The 22265-nt window shown below is 29.9% G+C and overlaps 1 protein-coding gene across 4 annotated transcripts; it reads left to right on the forward strand.

Annotated features, from left to right (window-relative positions):
- Positions 1-76: 76 nt before the first annotated feature.
- On the forward strand, positions 77-12962 carry LOC107441576 (mitochondrial transcription termination factor 3). 4 transcript variants are annotated; one of them, XM_016054892.3, is made up of 5 exons: positions 77-325; positions 2162-2238; positions 5173-5848; positions 8881-8971; positions 12642-12962. In XM_016054892.3, exons 2-5 carry the CDS (start codon positions 2174-2176, stop codon positions 12917-12919), a joined length of 1110 nt encoding a protein of 369 aa, XP_015910378.1. In that variant the 5' UTR covers positions 77-325; positions 2162-2173; the 3' UTR covers positions 12920-12962. The 4 variants fall into 4 exon arrangements, with proteins under 4 accessions (XP_015910378.1, XP_015910379.1, XP_071033296.1 ...); XM_016054893.4 differs by having other exon boundaries at positions 166-587; XM_071177195.1 differs by lacking the exon at positions 77-325 and adding an exon at positions 393-411.
- The last annotated feature ends 9303 nt before the right edge of the window (positions 12963-22265 follow it).

A 22265-nucleotide genomic window follows, 5' to 3' on the forward strand; every position in this document is an offset into this window, starting at 1 on the left:
AATGAAGAATAATCAAAAATTCTGTTCAATAATTCACTGTTTTTTTTTTTTTAAATTTCATAAGAATTATTCAATCAATCAATTCAAATTTTATTTCTTACAAGAAACATAGTTTAACAAAAATAAAGTTTTTTCATCAATTAAAAAAATATGGCAATAGTTGATCACTGTTTATATTTACATTTTGACAGACATACTTATGACTTCTTTAAATTCGCAATTTTTAAGTTTCTCATTTTTAAAAAAGAATAAAATATATTTTAGATATCTAAGCACTTGATTGCTTTTGATTATTTATTATACCTTTTCTTAGCACTTTTTAATTGTAAGTGCACTATTTTTAAATTTAAAATTACTTTTTAAAGACCTGTTATTAACAACTGGTGGACAAAAGAGAATATGCTATAATGTGTATTTATAGAAAACTACTTATCATTAATAATAACTTTATCCTATTATAAATATGTTAAGATCTATTAAATATGTTAAGATCAACACAAGTCTATGAAAAATATTTTTTTAAATAAAAGTGTTTTAATCTTTTGTTAAAAATTGAAAATGTACCTATTTATTTCGTTTTGCTTCAAGTAAGTCTTTAAAAAATACTTATCTCGTAAGGTCATAAAGAAAGGTAAAGATAGAAATTATTCAAAAAGTGCATAAATTTAGCTATTGTGAAGCTTTAAACAAAATAGTTGAAATAAACAAAATGATTTCTGTATCATGATCTGTCGCACCTACTACTATCGCAAAAGTACCAAATAGATTTTAAACTTGCAATTTTTTAAAAAAAAACATGTAGATGTTTGCCCGCGGATGGTTACAAGTTATACCTTTCTAGTTGGTCCCTTTCTGTTTTTTTTTTTTGTTTAGTTTCTCGCGGGCTGCTGCCCAAAAGTTGCCAAGACTTGGCGATTATTCTGCCACAGATCACGATACAGAAATCTCCCCCTAACTTTCGATTCTCCATCAAATATCAAATTGTATACAGAATACAATACTTTTAAGGTGAAGACGCTTAATGTGAAACATCTTTTAAGGTGAACTCAAATTTCATTACCCTTGGAAAAAATTTTACTTTTCATGTGAACAGAAATTTTCTTTCCCTTCTAACAGATAATAGAAAACTGATCATTCACAATTCTCTATCTTGAATAGTAAGTTTTTTTGAATGCTTTGCTAAAGTGTTGATAATTGCTAGATTATAGCAGTCTAATGAAAGAATTGTATGAACTGAATCAGTTGAGTGGGAGGGGTATTACAGGAAACAACATGAGTCCTTTTCTCTCTTTCGTGTGCTTGTTAAGGCAGAGAAGTGCGATCTATGGCCAAGAATTCGACTTCTGCCATATTATATGTTACACCCGTTTATAGGGTGGACCCATTCATACATCCATTCTTTCATCTACAGATCGTAATTTTGACCTGAATCAGAGAACGATCAATCTCCAATTCGGTACCTCTAGAGGTATTGATTTGTTATGGGAACATAGAGGACTTTGCAACTTGACAGATTTTATGTGTATCAGTCATCATTTACTACACGGGGAGTCTTTGGCCGGTGGGGTTCGAACTTTCGAACATGGGCCCAGCGTCCTACGACCAGGCTCTCCCGGCCCATGAGTCCTTTTGTACTCTTAATATGAATAGAATTTTCTTTCACTTCATGGGTGGAAATATAAAGAAACATGCTTTCCTGAGAAATGACCATCCATATTAATCCTTTATTCAACATAGGTAGTCATTTCTCCTACACTCTCATAGGTTGTTCTAAGAAATTGATATTATTGGATTGCATTTCTGAAGATTTCTATAGCAGATGAAGACATGTGAAGCTAAAATTTTTCATCAATTTTACTAGTGAATACATAGTTTAACTTTCCTCTGATGGATGCTTATTACTGTTCATTCTTATGTAATGCAAAATGAAATTACCGATCTTTTTTTTTTTTTTTGGATTCAGTTGACAAGATATTTGGAGATAACATGACTACTTTTAACATGAACAAATTTTAAGGAACGTGAATTTTAATGTAGCTTGAACAAGGTTCCCTTTGAGTTAATGCTAATAAGGTTTAACTGTGTTTTTTTTTTTTTCAGATTTAATTTTTGAAGTAAGAGTTCTTAGTAAAACAATGTTAATATTTTTCTTTTTTAACAGCAAAAGAATTTAATGATGTTGAGACATCTTGTTAGAAATACTGTAAGATGTAGGTTCTTATCGTGTTCTTCTATGAGGTAAATATATCTTAATTTTATTGATAAAAATATCCTTCATTGTAAAAAAAAAATTTTTTTTTTACATTGTTGCATAAAAATTACAGATTTTATCAATGATAAAATCTGTCATAAAATGATATTAATAAATGATTTTTTATTAAAATACTTTTTTTAAATCAATAATTAAGTAATAGATTTAAAAAAATATTTAATTGAGTAAAAAATACAGTTAGATTTTTTTAATTTCTATCTTTCCATACAAAAAAAAAGGTTCACAGGTTATCGGATAACTATACCATATTTCTCTTACATTAGTAAATAATGAAAACCTCAAAGTAATTATAAAGACAAAAGAATATAGAAGGTACAGATTCTATATTAAAAAAATGGAAAGATTGTTAATATACTAATTAAAAAGAAATTTATGAAATAAATAATATAAATTATAAATATTAACTGTCTGATTTAAGGAATTCAATTAAATGTTTTAACTTGGGGAAATTAAAACTTTGAATATTTGCTTTTATTTAAATTTTATTTTATTTATTTATTTTTTTTAATTTATAGAGTTTTACATTTTGATAATCTGATGTTTTAGTGTATAGGAACTGAATGTTTAAAATATTTTTCCAGATCTAGTGTTTCTAGATATTTTCCATGTTTATTTTATTTTATTTATGGTGTAAATTACACTGAAAAGAAGTGAAAATTTTCTTTTATGTGAGAGTGCCTGTTTTTTTTTAAAATCAAATTATCACTTTTAAAAAAAAAATTAATTTTGCCAAAAATTTAATATAATGATGTTAATATATTTAATGTCTCAAGATATGAATTTAAGATAAAAAGTATTCAAAATAATTTATTTTGATACATCCTACATTAATTTAATATCTCTTCACTGAGCAATAAGAGCTGAATAAGCACAATCTGCAATGAAATAAATCTAAACTATAATTTTCAATTTCATGCATGTGCTGCTACCAGGGCTGTGGGGACTTTAGTCAAAAAATTTACTTGACTCCAAATTTGGTTTGTTTAGAGTCTGATCCTATACATTAATTAATGTTCATCTTGTGAAAATTGTTGAGACAAATATCCATAATTTCATGAAGCAAAAAATTGACCAAATGAATCTTATTATGACTATTATTTAAATTACAAATTATCACAAATTATATTAGTGTAATTTTCAATGATAATGTTTTACACTAATCATGCATAATATATATCTATACAAAATATATATACTGTGACAAAAAGTTCTCATACAACTTCTGAAGTGAGTTAAAAAATTATATAATTGTTACAATAGTCCCAATTCCTTTCAGACAATTTAGTGTGAGGTATATATAAGGTATTGCAAGCATATATGTTGTACTACTTATAATTTTTCTTTACTTTGTTAAAATGAAGGAATGTAAAGAAACAATGATAGGTAAATTCGTCAAAGGAGAGCGACCGGACAAATTTTTAGAGAATTGAAAGTCCTTAGGGTGAGGAGGGATTTCATTTCCAGAACTATTAACCCTCCGCGTACTGCTCAGTTTTTATACTTTCCGGTCCTGAAATACGGGACGATATTTAAGTTACTTATAGTTTAGTATTTTTCATTTTAAGTTATTTTTTCACCACTAAATATCAAAAATTATAAGTATGATATGAAATGCAACGTTAAAGCATCAATCTGCTGGTTACTATATTAAAAAGTAGGCTTTACTATCCTCCTTCCTTGACACTCGGCAAATCCATATCTTTCATAAATGTTTATCGCTCACGGGGAAATGGCAGGGAACACGGGGCGGTGGATACGCTTAAACAGGGAAATGGCGGGATCCGTATTGAAATCAGGGGGAAAATTTCTTCGACCGCGATTTTCACATGACCCGTAGTGGGGGACAAAACAGATACCCCACTCAAATTGCGGAGGGTTAAAAGTTATAATGAAATGTCTTCAGTTGATAACAGAACAAGATCTGGCAGAACGTGGTCTGTTCGGACAAAAGAAGCTGGGAAAAGAAATGGAAAAAGATCTGCTAGAAAGCTAGACCAAGAGTTCAAAATAATGAGGGGATCATTGTAAAACATTTTGAGAGTTTTTGCATAGCTTATAGGAAAAAGTAAAATTTATGGACTTTTATACTCTGCTAAGATAAAAAGGAGGCAGAGGGTGTAATAAATTATTGCATGGCAGGTTGAGGATGAGTTTGCCTTTTCAAACGATAAACTATTTGTTTTACAGCAAAGTCTGAACCCTTAAAGTCATAGAATATGGTTAGGTAATTTCTATTAATAACATCCCTGAGAGGCAAAATTATGTTCCTCCTTATCAAAATGCTTTGCCTGTGATAATTTCAGGGGCTATTTTTTTTTTTAAAAAAAAAGGAGACTGCCGTTAGTTTTCATTGAGAAGAGTGCAAAAATCAATGCCCAATATTATAAAACTAAGGTTTTGCAAAAAGTTTGGCGTTCTGGTGTCCAGAGTATGTATAAGTGAAATATTTCTGTTTCCAAAAAGAGGGTTTTTCTTCTAATATCGCACGTGTGGTTCCACAAACATTTAGCTGACTTTTTGTTGAAGAATGAATGGCCTCTCAACTCAACTTGCTTGAATACTTTGTTTGGTCATAAATGCTTTCTCAACTTTATAATTATAAAATCACTAATCTGCGCAAATTCGAAAATGTAATTCAAAAGATATGGCAGGAGCGAGGCTTAAGCTCATTAAACGAGTAGAAGGCGGTATTATTTCAAAACGTCAACAACGTTTATTGTAAAGATATTTAAAAGATACCTATAGAAAAGGTTTATTGTAAAGATACTTAATAATTGCTACTTTAATGTAATGCCGAAAGTTTCTTTATGATTTATTTCTTAATACAGTAATGAAAATTTGAAAGTGTATGAGAACTTATTTGGCATTTTTCAAAAACGATTTTTTGTTTTGTTTTATAGTTGCAGTAAAAGTGTAGGAGGTGAGCTAACAGAACAAGTGGAAGACTCCAATGATAGTCATCCCCAGGAAAAAATTAAAATTTCTTCACCTCAAACTACTCCAAATATACTAGTTACAAAAATGCCATTTGCTGAACTGCCATCTGATGATGCGGATATAAAGATACCTACAGAATTTGCTGAGTACATTGATTCACTTGGACCACCTTTACCTGTTGCATTCAATTTAGCAGCTTATGTGAACCAATCAGAGACCTTGCAAAAACTAATTCAACTAGGTGTGGATCTTTCAAAATTGGAAGAGCAGCCGGAGAAAGCTAAATACATTTTACAACTTGACTTTGAAAAAGATATTAAATCTCATATTAAGTTTTTGCATGATCTTGGCATAGAGGCTGAACTATTAGGAAGATTTATTACTAAGAATCCTTTTATATTTAAAGAGAACATTCAAGATATGGAAGTAAGAATTAATTACTTGAAAAGTAAGAGATTCTTGGATTCTGCCATTTCACGTATCATAGGTGACAATCCATATATTTTAAGTTGGGATACTAAAAAAGTTGATTCTCGATTAGGCTTCTTTCAAAAACAGTTTTCTTTGTCTGGAGATGAAGTTAGATATCTCATAACTAGATCTCCAAAACTTGTGACTTACAATTTTGAAAAATTTACAGTAAGTATTTTAATTTTTATGTTAAGAATATTTGCTTTTAAAGGTTTCAGCTATGATTTCATAATTGTTTGTCTTCATTTCAATAAAATTTATTGATTAAGGATAGGATTGTGTGAATTTATTTTAGGGTTCCAAAATTTTTTCATTTTGTGCATTTTTGTAGCGACACAAAATTTTTTATTCCAGTTACAAATATTTGTTGTGTTTTGTTGTTGTGTATCTGAATACTGAAATTTAGAAATGTGGGAAAGATAGACTTTAGAGGTTAAGAATTGCCTAAGAAAAATTTGAATTGTTTCAACATGGAATTCAGTGTAATTTTTTATGTCAACTGCCAAGTAATACTTTAATTTTAATCTTTATCATTAATAGACTCTTACTCTTTTCTTTGATTTACAACTTGACAATATTTTTCAACTTTATGATGTAGTAAGAGGCTTATAACTGCTGTTCTTCTGATCCCTGAAATTTAGAAATGTTATTCACTGATTACTCTGTAAACTGTTAGCACTCAAATTAATATGAAAATCTTTATGTTTCGAATTTTGTACAGAGAAACCAAATATGAATAGTCAGACAGGGTTGATTGGTTTAAACCACAATTGAAAGCAAATATATATATATATNTATTTTTTTAAAATCTTTTTACTAAATACATTTTCTTATATTTATATAAATTTTTTCAGTTTTAATTTTGAAAGAAGAAAGATGGTTTTCTCATATTTTTTTTACAATTTTGAGTTTAATTGCTAATGGGAATTCATTTATTTTAAATAAACATTAATCTGAAATTTGTAAAAGTTTACGTATAATTTGAGTTTCTTCAAAAATACCTATGTAAAATAAATTAATTTTAGCAAATTTAAGATAAATTCTCTTTGAAATGCTTGGAATGAAGCTAATTCTATATTCTGTTCTATATTCTTGGATCATAACTAATTCTATATTCTGTTAGTTTTTTCACTTAGCTAAATCATGTAATCTCAAACTTTATTTTTGCTAAAGATACATAATGCTTATTTCAGTCAAAAGTATAAATGGGAATATGTTGCTTTTTCGAATTTTATTTACAGTTATTTTAGATTTATTTTCTGTTACTTGGGTAAGCAAATTTGTTTTAAATATGTATACAGTATATTTACATTCATTATTGTAATATTTTTAAATTAATTAAAATTTTTTACTATGTTTATTTAAAAATGGTTTAAACAAATATTAAAAATCCATTTTAAATATTTTTAACATATTTTTTTCCTAATGCTACAACACGTCAATGAATGCATTGTTATATTTAACCCTGCATCATATTGAAATAAATTTTTAAAAAGATAATTTATTCTTTTTCTAACCGTTTGAACTAAAACATACTTTAACTACTATGTGTTTAAAATTATGTAGGCCATTTATACATTTTATTCTTTTTCATCATTCTATTAATTTTAAATATTTTTTAATTGAAAAAATACATTGTCTTGAATATCTTATACTCTTTTATATTAAAATTTGTAATATTAAATAAATAAAACTAGAAATTTTCCTCTTATCAATTAATATTAATGTTACATGTTCTGCTGCTAAACACAGGGCTGCCAACATTCTATGCTTTTTGTAAAAATTTATTCTAGTGGTAGCTAAGTTTATGTTTTAATGTATTATTTTTTATTCACTTAAACTTATTTTCCATACCACTATACATAAATTATTTAAGAGTTCATATGCGACACCACTTTGTTCTAGATCTTTTGTGGTGAGGCTTTTAAAATGTTGACAAAATTTCCAAAAACTTTGAGAATTTTGATTTTGAAAGGTTTACCACTCTATAAAATATTTTGCAAAAAACATAGTAGTTGGCAGGCCTATAAAAAAATGACATCAGAGTAATTAACGCTAAAGTATGAAATTTTTATGCACACTGACTATCAAGAGGGAATTTTTTTTTTACATGTACTGATTTAAACCAAAAACACTTAGTTTTTAAAAAAAAGTTTTTTTTCTAACTTCGTATTTAGAATTTTGTACAGAGAAAATCTTCATGTACAATTAATTCTTAACTTTTGTCTTAAAAAAATATACAAAACTAGATGTAAGTAACGTATCTAATGAGCAAGCAAAGTGATCCGAAAAGAGGCTAGCAAGCACGTGTCAGAACCTCTAAATTCCTTGTTTAAAAAGTCTATGTTGCGTACTCAATTGTTGGCAAGGGATGTTTCAAATCCTTTAAAAATATATTTAAGTAATAAAAACTATTGTAATGCATGGCAGTGATTAAACCTGGCATTTTGAAGGGCTTTATCCTCACAGACAGCTTGAAATCTACTTATAGTTTGTCTAAATTACGAACTCCTCCAGACATTCGTCCGGACCTGTGGCGGTGACTATGGTAACGAGGTATGACTATTTCAAGTAGGGGTGCAGGGTCGCTGTTTTGGAGTGATTTCGGCGAGAGAAAGGGAATCTCTTCAGCCTATTCTGTTAGTCCTAGAGGGAAGTTACCCTCCCTAAAATGAGCCATTCTTTTTTCCATAGCACCAGATAACCTCAGACTTTATGACAGGAGGAGTTCTTAGCTTAGACAAACTATAGCTTCATTGGGGTGAGTACCAGCTTGCTGAGAAGTAAAGGCGGCCGATGCACAATGCTGACCATATTGCCACTATTGTTCTGTTAGTTTTGAAATTGGGGATTCTTAAACTCCCCATTCACCAACAAACTAGCTATTAGATAGGCCTTTGATTAAGAGTGTTTTTATATATTATACCTGTCAAAAAAATGTTAAAAGACTTATTTTTGTTTCCTTTTTTAAAAATATATTGTAAAATTTCCAAGCAAGTGAGCACCTGGACTTTGTTTTTAAGATGCAGTGAAATAGGAGACCTTTATCCTTTTATGAGTGTAATAAAAGATTAGGTTATTGATGATATGATAAAAATTTGAGATGCGGTATCAGTTCCTTTTCTATTCTCTCTCTTCCTTAATATGCTTTTAGCTCTCTTATTGATGATATAATTTTTATTTTTATTTTTAATTTATAGGAAAAATTATTTTCAATGAAAGAAGAATTCGGATTTAGTAGTTCAGAAATGAAGTTTATTTTACTGAAGAAGCCTAAACTATGGATGTTGAGTAAGTATGAAGTTTTCTCAAAATCTTATGTGCCTTCAAAAAAATGTTATTTTTTTCTCTAACTTTGTATAAAATTTCATTTAAACAATATTCAATTATTTTCATATAGTTTTAAATTATTCCACAGAAAATAAAATGATGAAATGAAAAGGTAATATAAAAATGAATATTGCTTGCTGGTAAAATAAATTTTTGTTAAAATGATATATGTTAAGGCTTTTGAGTTAGAAAACTGAATTTATTATTTTTATTCCATGTGAAGTGTATTAAAATCAATGCATTGAAAACCTTAACCTTTATTAAGTACTCTAGCGAATTAAAACCTTATTTTAAACCCTCTTAAATTAGTATAAAATTGAAATTTTATTCTTAGTTTCATAAGTTCTACCAAAAATAAAAATGTTTAGCTAGCGAAAAAGTTGCTCCTTAAAAGGGCAGTTCCATTTAGGCAAATTCACTGTTACAAATATGACGTGTGTAAACTTTAAATGCTTATAACTTAGTTAAAAATTATCGAGAGTTTTTAATATTTATAGTAAAAATAACTGATCGTTTTTCCTGCAATTCTTATTGATTTTCCTGAATTTAAAAAAGTTAAAAACTAACTGCCATGAACCTAACAAGTATCAAAATTAATTACTTAAATATCTACTAATTTACGCATTGCTATATTATACCAGTTTTCAAAGAAAGGTATTTAATGAATATTAAGAAGATTATGAGGTTATCAACAGTATTCAGCTTTTAAGATTATAATCTTTTTAAGATTTTAATTATCATGATAAAAGAAATTAATTTGTTGTGTAAGTAACATTTAGTGTTATGGGTGTAAGCCTCTTCAATTTTAACCCTAATCTTTTATAAGAAATTATTTTTCAGGGAAAACATCCTTGGTGGTATTGAACTTAATACTAACAAGGATAAGAGGACTTAAATTAAGATATAGCTTAATTCTGACAAAATATAAGTTTTACTTAAACTTTTCTTCTTAATTTTCATGTAAGTGAAAAAATTTAAAAAAAATTTTCCCCTTTACGTAATTCTAATATAATGTTACATAAAAAATTAAACTAGGTTAAATACCAAAAATATTTTATTACTTATTTGCACAGAGTATTTAATTAAGACCTTAATTTCATAAGATTTTTTAAAAAATTAATGCCTGAATTTTTTTGACAGAAAATTCATATTTCCATTAAATTCTGTTTAATAATATAAAATACAGATTTCAAGCTTACAAAAAATTGTATTATATATCAATATACTCGTAATTAAGAGTTAAAAATTTTGACATTTTGTTTTATTTTTGTGAAACCATATCTTATGGATTGCTCAAAATACAGAGGAATTAGCTTGCTCTGTACAAGTTATAAAGTATTTTCTAACATCCTTTTCAAAAGACTCTCCCCACTTGTCGAGAATATAGAGATTATCAGTCCGGATTCAGGAAGGGGCGATCCACCTCAGAGCAAATTTTCAACATCCAGCAAATTTTGGAGAAGACAATAGAATTTGGTATTGACACGCACCATCTATTTATTGATTTTAAAACAGCCTATGATAGTGTTAGCCGAAAAACTCGAATATCAGCCCTAAGAGAATTTAATATACCGGAGAAACTAGTGAAGTTGATTAGCTTGACACTAAGTGAAACCAAAATCATGGTCAAGATACAGAATAGTCTTTCCCATCCAATAGAAATTAGAAATGGTGTACGACAGGGAGATGCCTTGGCATGTCTTCTCTTTAATCTAGCATTAGAAAAAATAGTAAGGGACTCAAACATCAACACCCGAGGAAATATCTTCAACAAATCAGTTCAAATATTGGCTTTTGCTGATGATTTAGATATTATCGCTAGAACGCAGACAGCACTAACACAATCCTTTTTATGTCTGGAGAAGGAAGCCATTAAGATGGGATTAAGAATCAATGAAAATAAAACTAAATATATGCCCTGCACAAAAGCTGGCTATAAAGAAACACAGTTTGAAATTGGAGCATACAAATTCGAAGCCGTTGATAGCTTCACCTATTTGGGGTCTAAGATTAACAACAAAAATGACACTACACAAGAAATACACACGAGAATCACGATGGCCAATAAGTATTTTTATGGCCTAAGAAAATATCTTAAGTCAAGCCTAATAAAAAGAAAAACAAAAGTGTTACTCTATAAATGTCTTATACGATCAGTGCTTACATACGCATGTGAGACCTGGACAATGACCCGTGGAGATGAAAATATGATAGCTAGTTTTGAGAGAAAAATACTGCGAAGCATTTTTGGTGGAATAAGTAAAAACGGTACCTGGTTTAGAAGATCAAACACGGAACTTTACAAAGCATATAAAGAACCTGATGTCATTAAATTTATCAAAATTCAAAGGATTAAATGGGCAGGCCACATTATAAGAATGGAGGATAGCAGGACAACCAAAAAATTTTTCTGTGCCAGGCCAACAGGTACAAGAAAAAGAGGATGACCAAACCTAAGATTTTTAGACTGCCTTGAAAAGGACCTACAAATTTTAAAGATAATTAACTGGAGAACCTTGGATAAGGGAAGAATGTCTTGGCATAGGCTTGTTGAGAAGGCCAAAGCCCATCCTGGGCTGTCGTGCCAATGAGAAGAAGAAGAACCATATCTTATCATGACAGTTTTTACTAATTATTTAAGTCGTTTTTTTTAAAGCTCTATCAGGGAATCAATATTATTTGATATTATTTGATTTTGTCTTGACACATTGGATTATTACTAGCTTTGTCATTTGAAAAATTATGAAAAATTTTAAGTACGATTTCCTTGTTAGATTCTAAATTTTATCCCATAAAAAATGTAAAAGGTTTAAATTTGAATAAGGCAATAAAATAACTACTAATGTTTATACTAATATTTAAACAGTGTATTTCAAATTCCCTGAATAAATTTTATGCAGGAAACTTTATTATTCTAGAAAAATCAGGGAAATTATGAATTATATATTACTTGAAATTTATTGAAATGCGCAAAAATTGGTGAAGAGTGCCTAAGTTGGAATTAAGGTACTTAAAAAAGGACATTATTTTCTGTCTAAACAAGTTAGCGCTTATTTTTCTGAAAGAAGTTTTCTAATGCTCGTATTTTTGTCAAAAGCAATAAAAAGATATCTATTAAAATATTTTTTTACTGTCTCAATAATACATTTATATTTATGAATTACTATGAAATCTTTCAAATTTTTCTAAAATATTTTTAAACAAAAATGCAGTAGAAAATTTTGTACTGTCAGAAATATTTATCTTCATTTATGTTAACTCATAACAAATGTCTTTTTTAGTGAGTTGCTCTTACCGTCAACTTTGTATTTTATAATAACAAGAAACAAATGTGTCGATCTACTTGAATTCCCCCCCCCTAATATATTTGGTTTATTTTTGTAATACGAAAAAATTATTTTAAGAAAAAATTATTTTCAATTACAGGAACAAGTGTTTTGCAATTTCATTTCATTTCATGAAGCATAACTATAAAATGTTTGTGTTGTGTTGCCAGTTACGAAAATCAGGAAAATTTTATAAAATCAGTCGAAAAATTTTTTTCTGATTGTTTGTGTCTTTCTTTCGTCTTATTGTTATTGGTTTTTGTATATTTGTAAATACATACTTTTCTGTTTGATTTTTTTTAAAGGTCGAAATTCTCTGAAAGAAAGATTTAACATTCTCCACAATATCATGGGCCTTTCGCATGACCGTATTCTTGAATTTCCTGATGCTTTGCTGACTCGAGGTTTTATATTGAAGCAGAGACATCAGTATCTAGTCCATCTGAAACGAGCTCAATATAATCCAGAGGAACCACTCTATGTGTCTTTGAAAGACTTATGTACAACCTCTGATAGTGTTTTCTGTGAAAAATGTGCTAAGACCTCTGTAAGTGATTTTAATGAATTCTTGAAAACGTTATGAAATTATGATTGTTATCTTTAAAAATAAATTTTAGTTTATCAAATCTTCTCTATCTTTTGTTCTTTCATGTAATATAATACCAGACGATACTTTATAAGGGGTGCAAGACTATCGGTTACCAATGAATGCAAAGATGTTGCAGTGATTTTTGGAAGTATTATTTAAGTTTCTTAGAGGTATATTCAATTAAGGGGAAAAAATACAAAGGATGCTTGACTTTCGTGGGCCATAGATACATGACGAAATCCAAAATTTTAACGAAATGGGTCGAATAGTTTCTGAGAAATTGAATTTAAAAAAAATCGTGTTTTTAAAATTCGATTTCTAAGGCTCTAGTCTATCTGAAACAAGCCCAATATAATCCAGAGAAACCACTGGACGACCGACTTCGATCAAATTTTGTATTTTGACATATTTTGAATCATTTTTTAAACTGATGTCAAAAATCCCATTTGACACTGATTTATCAACAGGATTTTCGGATTCAGCCTTGATAGAATTTTAGCGAGGCTGAGCTTGGTTGTAACTGTTGTATGCAAGCTTGCTCACTACCGAAACTTAAATTTGCTCTTGAACTTGACCCGCGAAGCGGGTTTGCGACTTTTTATGACCCCCACTTTAGTCACTTCACCCTCGCACCCCGGAGGTCTCAGGACCCAGCCTGTCGCCACCCAGAAGCCGTGCGTGTGGTCCCGAACACTTAATGCCCAATCCTACAACTCTACGGACCCACTAAGCCCGTCTGTCTAGGCTTGCTAAAAGGAAAGCAACAATTAGTCCCGCCAGTTAGTGAAATAAGAAAAAAGTTAGGCTGGAATAGCCTGGTCGGTAGGGAGCCGGGCCCATGTCCGAGAGTTCGTGGGTTCGCACCCAGCCGGCCGAAGACTCCCCGTGTAGTGAAGTGACTGATGCACGTTAAATCTGTCGAGTCGCGAAAGTCCTCCATGTTCCCATAACAAATCAATACCTCTGGGGGTACTGGATTGGAGATCGATAGTTCTCTGATTCAGGTCAAAATTACGATTTGTGGATGTATGAATGGGTCCGCCTTATAAACAGGTGTGGCGAAGTCGAATTCTTGGCCATAGATGGCGCCACTGAAAAACAAGAATCGCGCACTCTTTAAATTTGCTTGGTTTCATCAAGCAGGCTTGTCCGTGTGGCAAGTGGCATTAGAACCAACCACCAACCAGAAAAAAGTTAGCACGTGCAGACACTGTATCAGAGATGCCAACTTGTTCCGGACAGCAAATAAATATTTTAGAGTGGTAGTTTATCAATGATTCTTGGTTTAATAAATTAAATTTAGTAGATTTTTATTCACCACTATTTCAAAATAATTTGTAGGTTTATATAATTCACCACTTTATAGTAGTTATGTCATGCTAAACCTTTAAAAAAGCAAGCAAAAATAGTCAAATATTTGCATAATTTAGTTTGTAGTTATTTACCGTTTTTTTAAAAATTGTTTTGGCGTGTCCGGGGCAGTTGGCATCTCTGCTGTATGCTGAACCTGATGTGACATGGCACAAGAATTGCAGGTTTTGGGAAACGAAGTTGGCTAAGTGAAAGTACCATTACAGAGTTAAAGTCGCGCTTGTAGCATAAAGATAAGGTAAATAATATAAACTACAGTATTTGCTTTAACAAGAGGGTAAGGCTGTTTCAATTGACTAGAGTAAAAAGAAAAAATATTATTTTGCCTTTAAGAAACGTGAAGACCAGTAAGCGGACAAGTCTCGCTTCGGTTTTCCCGCAATAGACTGGCTTCATGGAAAACTAGTCGTGTCGTATTCAGAGTGGCCTTACACTGTTTCATCCATTGAACTCTAGTTTAAGATTTCCGTCGATCTTTCAACAAGTAGCGAACCTTATGGTTAAACATTTGATCCTTACCGTGAAAAAATATCTTTTTAGTCTCACTTGTTCTCTGTTTACTTGCTGTTGCTGTAGTATTTTCCGAATCGGTATTGTATAATTCTTATGATATCGTTAGGAAGTTTTCACAATTTACGAAAAAACAACGGAAGAATTCTACCTTCTTTCAATATTTTTTTACTAGTCACAGTTCTGCATTAAAAAAAAAAATCTCTTATTTAAAAACTGAAATTTTAAAAATAAATTTTGTATCTTAAATGAGGAAACGGAAATTTCTTACTTAACCCCTCTAGAACCGGCGATAGCGCTTCCCCAGGCACGTACGCTCCGAAAGTATGCGTGCTAAAGAGTCAAAATTATTAGACAAGTAAGGTTAATTATTAACGAGCAAGTTTCAACGCGTTTTATGACGTCACATACTTAATAGATCCTTCATCGCAGTATTTTCGATTCGTTGTAACTCCTTGAATGCTATCATAAATTATTTAAATACAATTTCCAAATTATGGTTTTTAATAGCGTTACTCTATTATGATAAATATAGTATCTGATTAGAATATTTAATTAAAAAGCCATCAATGAAATATAAATATCATTAAAAATAAGTTTTATCTTCTTTAAATTCTCATAAATAGAAATGTGGTACATTCAAAAAAATTTTGAAGCAAAATCATGTAACAAACATTAATTTACTCTGCTTCACCTTTCACATCATATACATTATAGCATACGATGAATGATAAGAAAATATAATAGCATTTTTTAAATAAAATTTCACACTTTGAATCGAACTAAGGCTATTCCCCGATAAACTGAGAAAATGTAGAAATAGATTGTTCATTTATAATTCTAAAACACGTATCTGCAAAACAAAGTTTCTGTTCATCACTCAAAATTAAGCAGCTATAAATAGAAATTTGTATCTTTAAAATAGTACTAGTGGGCTGCACCCCCTGCTGGCTAACGCTCGCCAACCCCCGAAAATTGCTACGCAATCTTATATGGTTTGCTTCGCAAACCAAGCTCGATTCGCTCGCTACTAACTTAGGTACATTGCAAATACACAAAATTCTAAGAATTCAAAACAATCATTCAAATCCATATAACAACTTTCTTTTTTAAAAAAAATTACATCTTTTTAGTAAATACTAAGTCATTGTAATAAATTTGAATTCAAATAAATGACATGCAATTCGTTAAACCTATTGGAAATGTGCTATAGTATAATTCGTGATATAAATCAAAAATCGTCAAATAAATTCGTAATATATAAATACGTGAAAAAAAGCGCTTTCAACAAAATACTAAAATAAAGATTTATCGACAAGACTACTCACTTCTGCCTAGCTTAATAGTATGAGATTGCCGCAGCTGATGCNGTGGGCCATAGATACATGACAAAATGCAAAATTTTAACGAAATGGGTCGAATAGTTTCTGAGAAATTGAATTTTAAAAAAATCGTGTTTTTAAAATTTGATTTCTAAGGTTCTAGTCTATCTGAAACAAGCCCAATATAATCCACAAAACGACCAACTTCGCTCAAATTTTGTATTTTGACATGTAACGTATTTTGACGCATTGTTTAAACTTATGTCAAAAATCCCATTTGACAGCGATTTATCAACAGGATTTTCGGATTCAGCCTTGATAGAATTTTATCGAGGCTGAACTTGGTTGTAACTGTTGTATACAAGCTTGATCACTACCGAAATTTAAATTTGCTCTTGAACTCTAGTTTTATAATTTTGTAACCGTCTTTGAACAGCTGACCCAATTTCTGGGTTTACGACTACTAATGTTCAACTCCGTAAGCTTGTAGTTTTGAAACCAATCCAGAAGACAAGGGAATTCCTGGATCAAGTATTGGGAGAAGTTTGCCATCGTGGAGGACTTCTTCATGAAACAAACCCGCATTTGCATTACATGGAGAGGAAGACCACGAGAACCTCCCACGGTTAGCCTGACGGCAAAGGGACTCTAACCCATGATCCGTCTACCATTGAGGATATTTCACATAAGCACTGTGGTCGGTGCTAGCCGGATGCGGATTCGTATTGACCAGCCATCGGTGGGATTCGAATCCAGTTGGTATTGTATAATTCTTATGATATGTTTGGAAGTTTTCACAATGTACGAAAAAACAACGGAAGAATTCTACCTTCTTTCAATATTTTTTTACTAGTCGCAGGTCTGCATTAAAAAAAAAAATCTCTTATTTAAAAGCTAAAATTTTAAAAATAAATTATGTATCTTAAATGAGGAAACGGAAATTTCTTACTTAACCCCTCTAGGACCGGCGAAAAGTGTAAGTAGCGCTTCCCCCAGGCACGCACGCTCCGAAGGTATGCGTACTAAGGAGTCAAAATTATTCGACACGTAAGGTTAGTTATTAACGAGCAAGTTTCAACGCGTTTTATGACGTCACATACTTAATAGATCTTTCATCGCAGTATTTTCGATTCGTTGTAACTCTTTAAATGCTCATATAAATTATTTAAATACAATTTCTAAATTATGATTTTTAATAGTGTTACACTATTATGATAAATATAGTATCTGGGTAGAATATTTAATTAAAAAGCTATCAATAAAATATGAATATCATTAAAAATAAGTTTTATCTTCTTTAAATTCTCATAAATAGAAATACGGTTCATTCAAAAACATTTTGAAACAAAATCATGTAACAAACATTAATTTGCTCTGCTTCACCTTTCACATCATATACATTATAGCATAAGATTAATGATAAGAAAATATAATCGCATTTTTTAAACAAAATTTCACACTTTGAATCGAACTAAGGCTATTCCTCGATAAACTGAGAAAATGTATAAATAGATTGTTCATTTATAATTCTAAAACACGTATCTGCAAAACAAAGTTTCTGTTCATCACTCAAAATTAAGAAATTATAAATAGAAATTTGTATATTTAAAATAGTATTATGAAATACTTATGAGACGATAAAAAGATAACATTTATAGGACGATAAAAATATAACATTTATAAGACGATAAAAATATAACATTCATAAGACTATTCTATCTCCTTACAATTTGTACTAAATATTGAATTCTTGTACAATATTTAGAATAAATTGTAAGGCGACAGATAAGTATTACAACAATTAAATCACTGTTTAGTTGAGGAAATTGATATTAAGAATAAAATTACAAAAATCAGCATTAAAAATCGGAATCACCTTGTATTAAATATTTAATTTAATTAATTATTAAATATGTAATTAATCAAAATGCTAATACTTATTCAATTACGAACTACTCTAGAAGATTTCATTCATCACTCGCTGTGGTGCATTGATTATTCTTATGGAATTAGATAAAAAAAAAAACTTAGTAAAGGTGTAAGGAATATTTAAATATAATTGAACATTTTAAATTCCTTAATAAAATGATTTTAATTTCATAAAAACTTGTATCCAAGAATTAAACTTATGATCGTTGGCAGTTTCCTTTTCTTATGAATATTTTCTTGGAGAGGCAGCTTAGAAATTTCATTGTTCGTGTTTAAAAAAGAAATGTGAAAACAACTTTAAGGGAATATGAGAATGATAAATTTAGTAACATATTAAATCTAAAGTAAAAATAATACGTTTAAACTTTAGAAATTTTTTATCATAAGTTCAATATAAAATGAATTAAATACAAAAAAGAAATGTATTTGATTATGTAATTTAAAACCACAACCTACAATAAAACTTAATTGAAGCTTTGCTGTCAAAATTTGGTTAATTTAATTTTATATGTATTAGTTCATTTTCGCTATTTTACGTTTGGTATACATTTTTCTACTTCTTCTGGGTTTTCAGTTTCTTTGACTGTCTTGAGAATTATAAAAAAAATTTCGGAAGGAAATCGGAATTTTTTACGCTAAAAATACAGACCTAGTTTTTACTTTGAAAATATGAAGGTTAACTCTGCCTTATCTTCAACGTTAGAGCTTTGAGTTTCATCAATTAATCCCTATAAGAGCCGTAATGGCTCAGGGGATAGAGTGTTCGCCTTCCAATGAGTTGAGTCGGGTTCGAATCCCATCGATGGCTAGTCAATACGAATCCGCCTGCGGCTTGCACCGACCACAGTGCTGATTCGAAATATCCTCAGTGGTAGACGGATCATGAGTTAGAGTCCCGTTGCCGTTAGGCTAACCGTGGAAGGTTCTCGCGGTCTTCCTCTCCATGTAACGCAAATGCGGGTTAGTTCCGTCAAAAAGTCCTCCACGAAGGTAAATTTCTCATAATACTTGATCTAGGAGTTCCCTTATCTTCTGGGTTGGGTTCAAAATTACAAGGCTACGGAGTTGAACATTAGCAGTCGTGAACCCGAAAATTGAGTAGGCTGTTCAACGACGGTTATAAAATTTAATAAAATTAATCCCTATAAATTTCTATTAAAAATAAGGAAAAAATAGTAATGAAATTGCATTTGAATAGTCAATTTAAATTTAAAACAAATTACAAGATAAAATAAAATCTGAAACTTGAAATAGTTGCTTGTAATACGAATAACATTTAAAAAAATTAATAGCTTGAACATCAAAAGCGTCTACAGAGCCTGTGACGTCATAATTTCGCCTCTCCGAAGGAGAAAAGAAGTCCCCGGGAACAGTACTGTTTACAAACCGTTTGTCGCAAAATTTGTATTAAACACATTTTTCATACTTTTTTCAGTATTTTGTATTAATTTAGATCAAAATAAGCGAAAAATATTATATTTGGCATTTTAACAGTCTATAGTTATGAAATACAGTAGGAAACACCGGTGTCTTTTTCTACGTTAAAGTTAAATCTTCCAAACACGCTCACATACTGACAATAATTTTTAAAATTTGCAGTTACTTAGATCTAGGAGGAATAGCTTTTCATCACTGTTACAAAATCACTTTAATTTATATCAATCACTTAATGCACTTTAATTAATCTCTTTATTTTATAAAATCAATTACTGGTAAATTTTTTGAACATGAATGAAATTTTTTTTTATTTATTCCAAACTACTTATTTTGGATTTTATATTTTAGAGTACAAATATAACTTCAATAATTTAACAGATTTTTTTAAGTAACTATTAGACTGCTTTTTATAACTAAAAAATACCAAAGTATATTTTTACTAGTACTTAGAATGTCAGAAAGAAATACTCGAAAGGAACACCGGTGTTTCATCTGCATCAAAGAGAAACCTTGTACTAATGCGAGAGAACTGAATTGAGATCAAGTACGTGTGATCTGGAGATTCTGAAAGGATTATATTTTATTCAAGAAACGGTGAAATTACAGAGAATGAACTAGCTAGAAACATACCGTTTTTTTCACATAAAATGTGTTAAAGATTTTATTCTTGGCAAAGCAAAAAGTTTGTGAAGCCATAACCCAAACTATTTCACTAAAACAAAAAATTTGAAGTGAAATTTTGTAAAGAAGAGGTGACATTTCTCCAATTGATGAAATGCACTTTTTTGGCCTTGTTTTTTTCTGTCTGTTTCAATATACATGTTTTTTTTCTTGCAAACTTAGCATTTCTACCTCATTAAAGATTTCTAATATTTTATGACTTAAAAATATAAAAAGCATTGTTCAAGCAAAACTTTTACTTTACCTTTAACAAGAGTAACAGCTCTTATTGTAAGGGCTCTTATTGTAACGATTACATTACATAATCTGCAAATTGTTTGTAAATCGCAAATCTGAAAATTATGTAGAACAATTTGCAACTTTCTGATTTTCCCAAGTTGATCTAATATTTCCGTAACAAAGTATATTATTTTTTAAAATGATACTTAAACCGAGGAACACTCTATCATCTTATGTAAACACTATGTTTCAACTTTCTCTAAAACTTTATTATCTTTCTGATTTTGCAAAAGAGAAAGTGGCTGCAACGAGCACTTCTGAGTGATTGAAATTTAGAGTGATTGCCAAAGCTACGTATTTATTTATTTTTACATGCAAAAGTTAAATAAAACTATTCATTTTGTATGCATCTCTCAGGTGGAAAAAGCGAGTGAAAAAGAGTTCCGTATGGTAAAATAGGAAAGAAAGAATCTCTTTTATAAGATGATTTGCTGAGTTTGCAGTGTATCAGGTGATGAGAAAGCGTCGGCCACTTTAGAAGCAATCATCCCCTCCAAAATGTGATATTGGAGAAAGCATGGCGGATGCCAAATATTCCTGGCATCTCAATGCGTCTTTCAAAACCTTTATTCATCGCCACTTCTTCTGTTACACTTCTTCTCGTTGTATGGTTGCCAAAGCGTCTATTGACGAAATGCAACTTGAACAAAGATTGTTGTATAAATGTTTTGCACACACAATTCTGTCAAACAGATATCAATATCTTTACTTACCTGAATGAAAAGGAAGCTATTTCAGTTGATCTAAAAAAGAACCGCCATATGTCTATGTTCCTTTTTTCCAATCCGGTTCAAAGGACTTCTTCGCACGCTATAGGGTCGTGTATTTAAAAAAGAAATGCAACAAAATAGTATGATTCTAAAAAACTTTCCGAATAAAAAGATAGAAAAAAGAAATTTGTTTGAAGCATTTTGTTTTAATTTGCAGGTATACGTTTATAGAAATTAAACTGTTAGGAAAATGGATCACAATTTCAACTAATAAATGAAAAATAGTATTTTATTCACTTCTCATATTTCATCAAGCATATGTTCTTTACAACTATTATTAACAATGGCAAATATCTAAAATAGCAAATGTGTGGTGTAAAGATGTTTGTGGCTCCTTTATCATATACACTCTGAATTCCTTTTAATTAATACTGAATGATTTAAAAGATTAGTGATTTCATACTCCAAGTTTCAAAAATTCAATTAAATTTGGTAAACATTTAATTTTAATCAGCCAAACAATTTTTTTTGGAGAAAAGGATAAACTGTAACTTATATTCTTATAAAAATTACCAAATTTTTTTAAAGATTTTATTTGTTCTTCCATTTTTTTAAAATATTTTCTGAGCAATGTTTAAATCCAGACTGTTCTTTAAATGAAAATAATTTAAATATTTAAATTTTTATGCAAACTCAAATAGTATTTCAAAAGTTTGAACTTTGCACACCCTAAAATACGTCTTTTACCAACGGGCGTGCATCGTTTATCCCCTCATATTACGCCACTGAGTTAAATAAGATGATCTAAGAATCCTTTTGTTATTTATCCGGTTTTTCAAAATAACTGAAATTACGAAATCCTTCTTAGCTGTGTTTTGTTTTTTAGAAGAAATTTCTGAAAGTAAATACTGAACTTAAATATTAATTTCAAAAAAAAAAAAGAAAAAAAAAGAGAGAGAAAGTTAGAAAGAAACAAGTATTATGCTTTTCGAACAGCATGTCATGTAGGGGATGCACATCTTAATTCCTTTTATTGAGGAAGGATATTAATTTTTTACATTCTTAATTTTTTTTCTCAAATTTCTAAATCGAGAAAGAATT

Source organism: Parasteatoda tepidariorum, chromosome 2 (assembly GCF_043381705.1).
Source record: "Parasteatoda tepidariorum isolate YZ-2023 chromosome 2, CAS_Ptep_4.0, whole genome shotgun sequence".
In the NCBI taxonomy this organism is placed as follows: domain Eukaryota; kingdom Metazoa; phylum Arthropoda; class Arachnida; order Araneae; family Theridiidae; genus Parasteatoda; species Parasteatoda tepidariorum.

Bases quoted from the DNA above. Each gene is read 5' to 3' on its own strand.
- LOC107441576 (XM_016054892.3), top strand. From the start codon at position 2,174: ATGATGTTGAGACATCTTGTTAGAAATACTGTAAGATGTAGGTTCTTA. The intron at 2,239-5,172 runs GTAAATATATCT...TTTGTTTTATAG, and splicing joins TTATCGTGTTCTTCTATGAG to TTGCAGTAAAAGTGTAGGAG. The intron at 8,972-12,641 runs GTAAGTATGAAG...TTTTTTTTAAAG, and splicing joins GCCTAAACTATGGATGTTGA to GTCGAAATTCTCTGAAAGAA.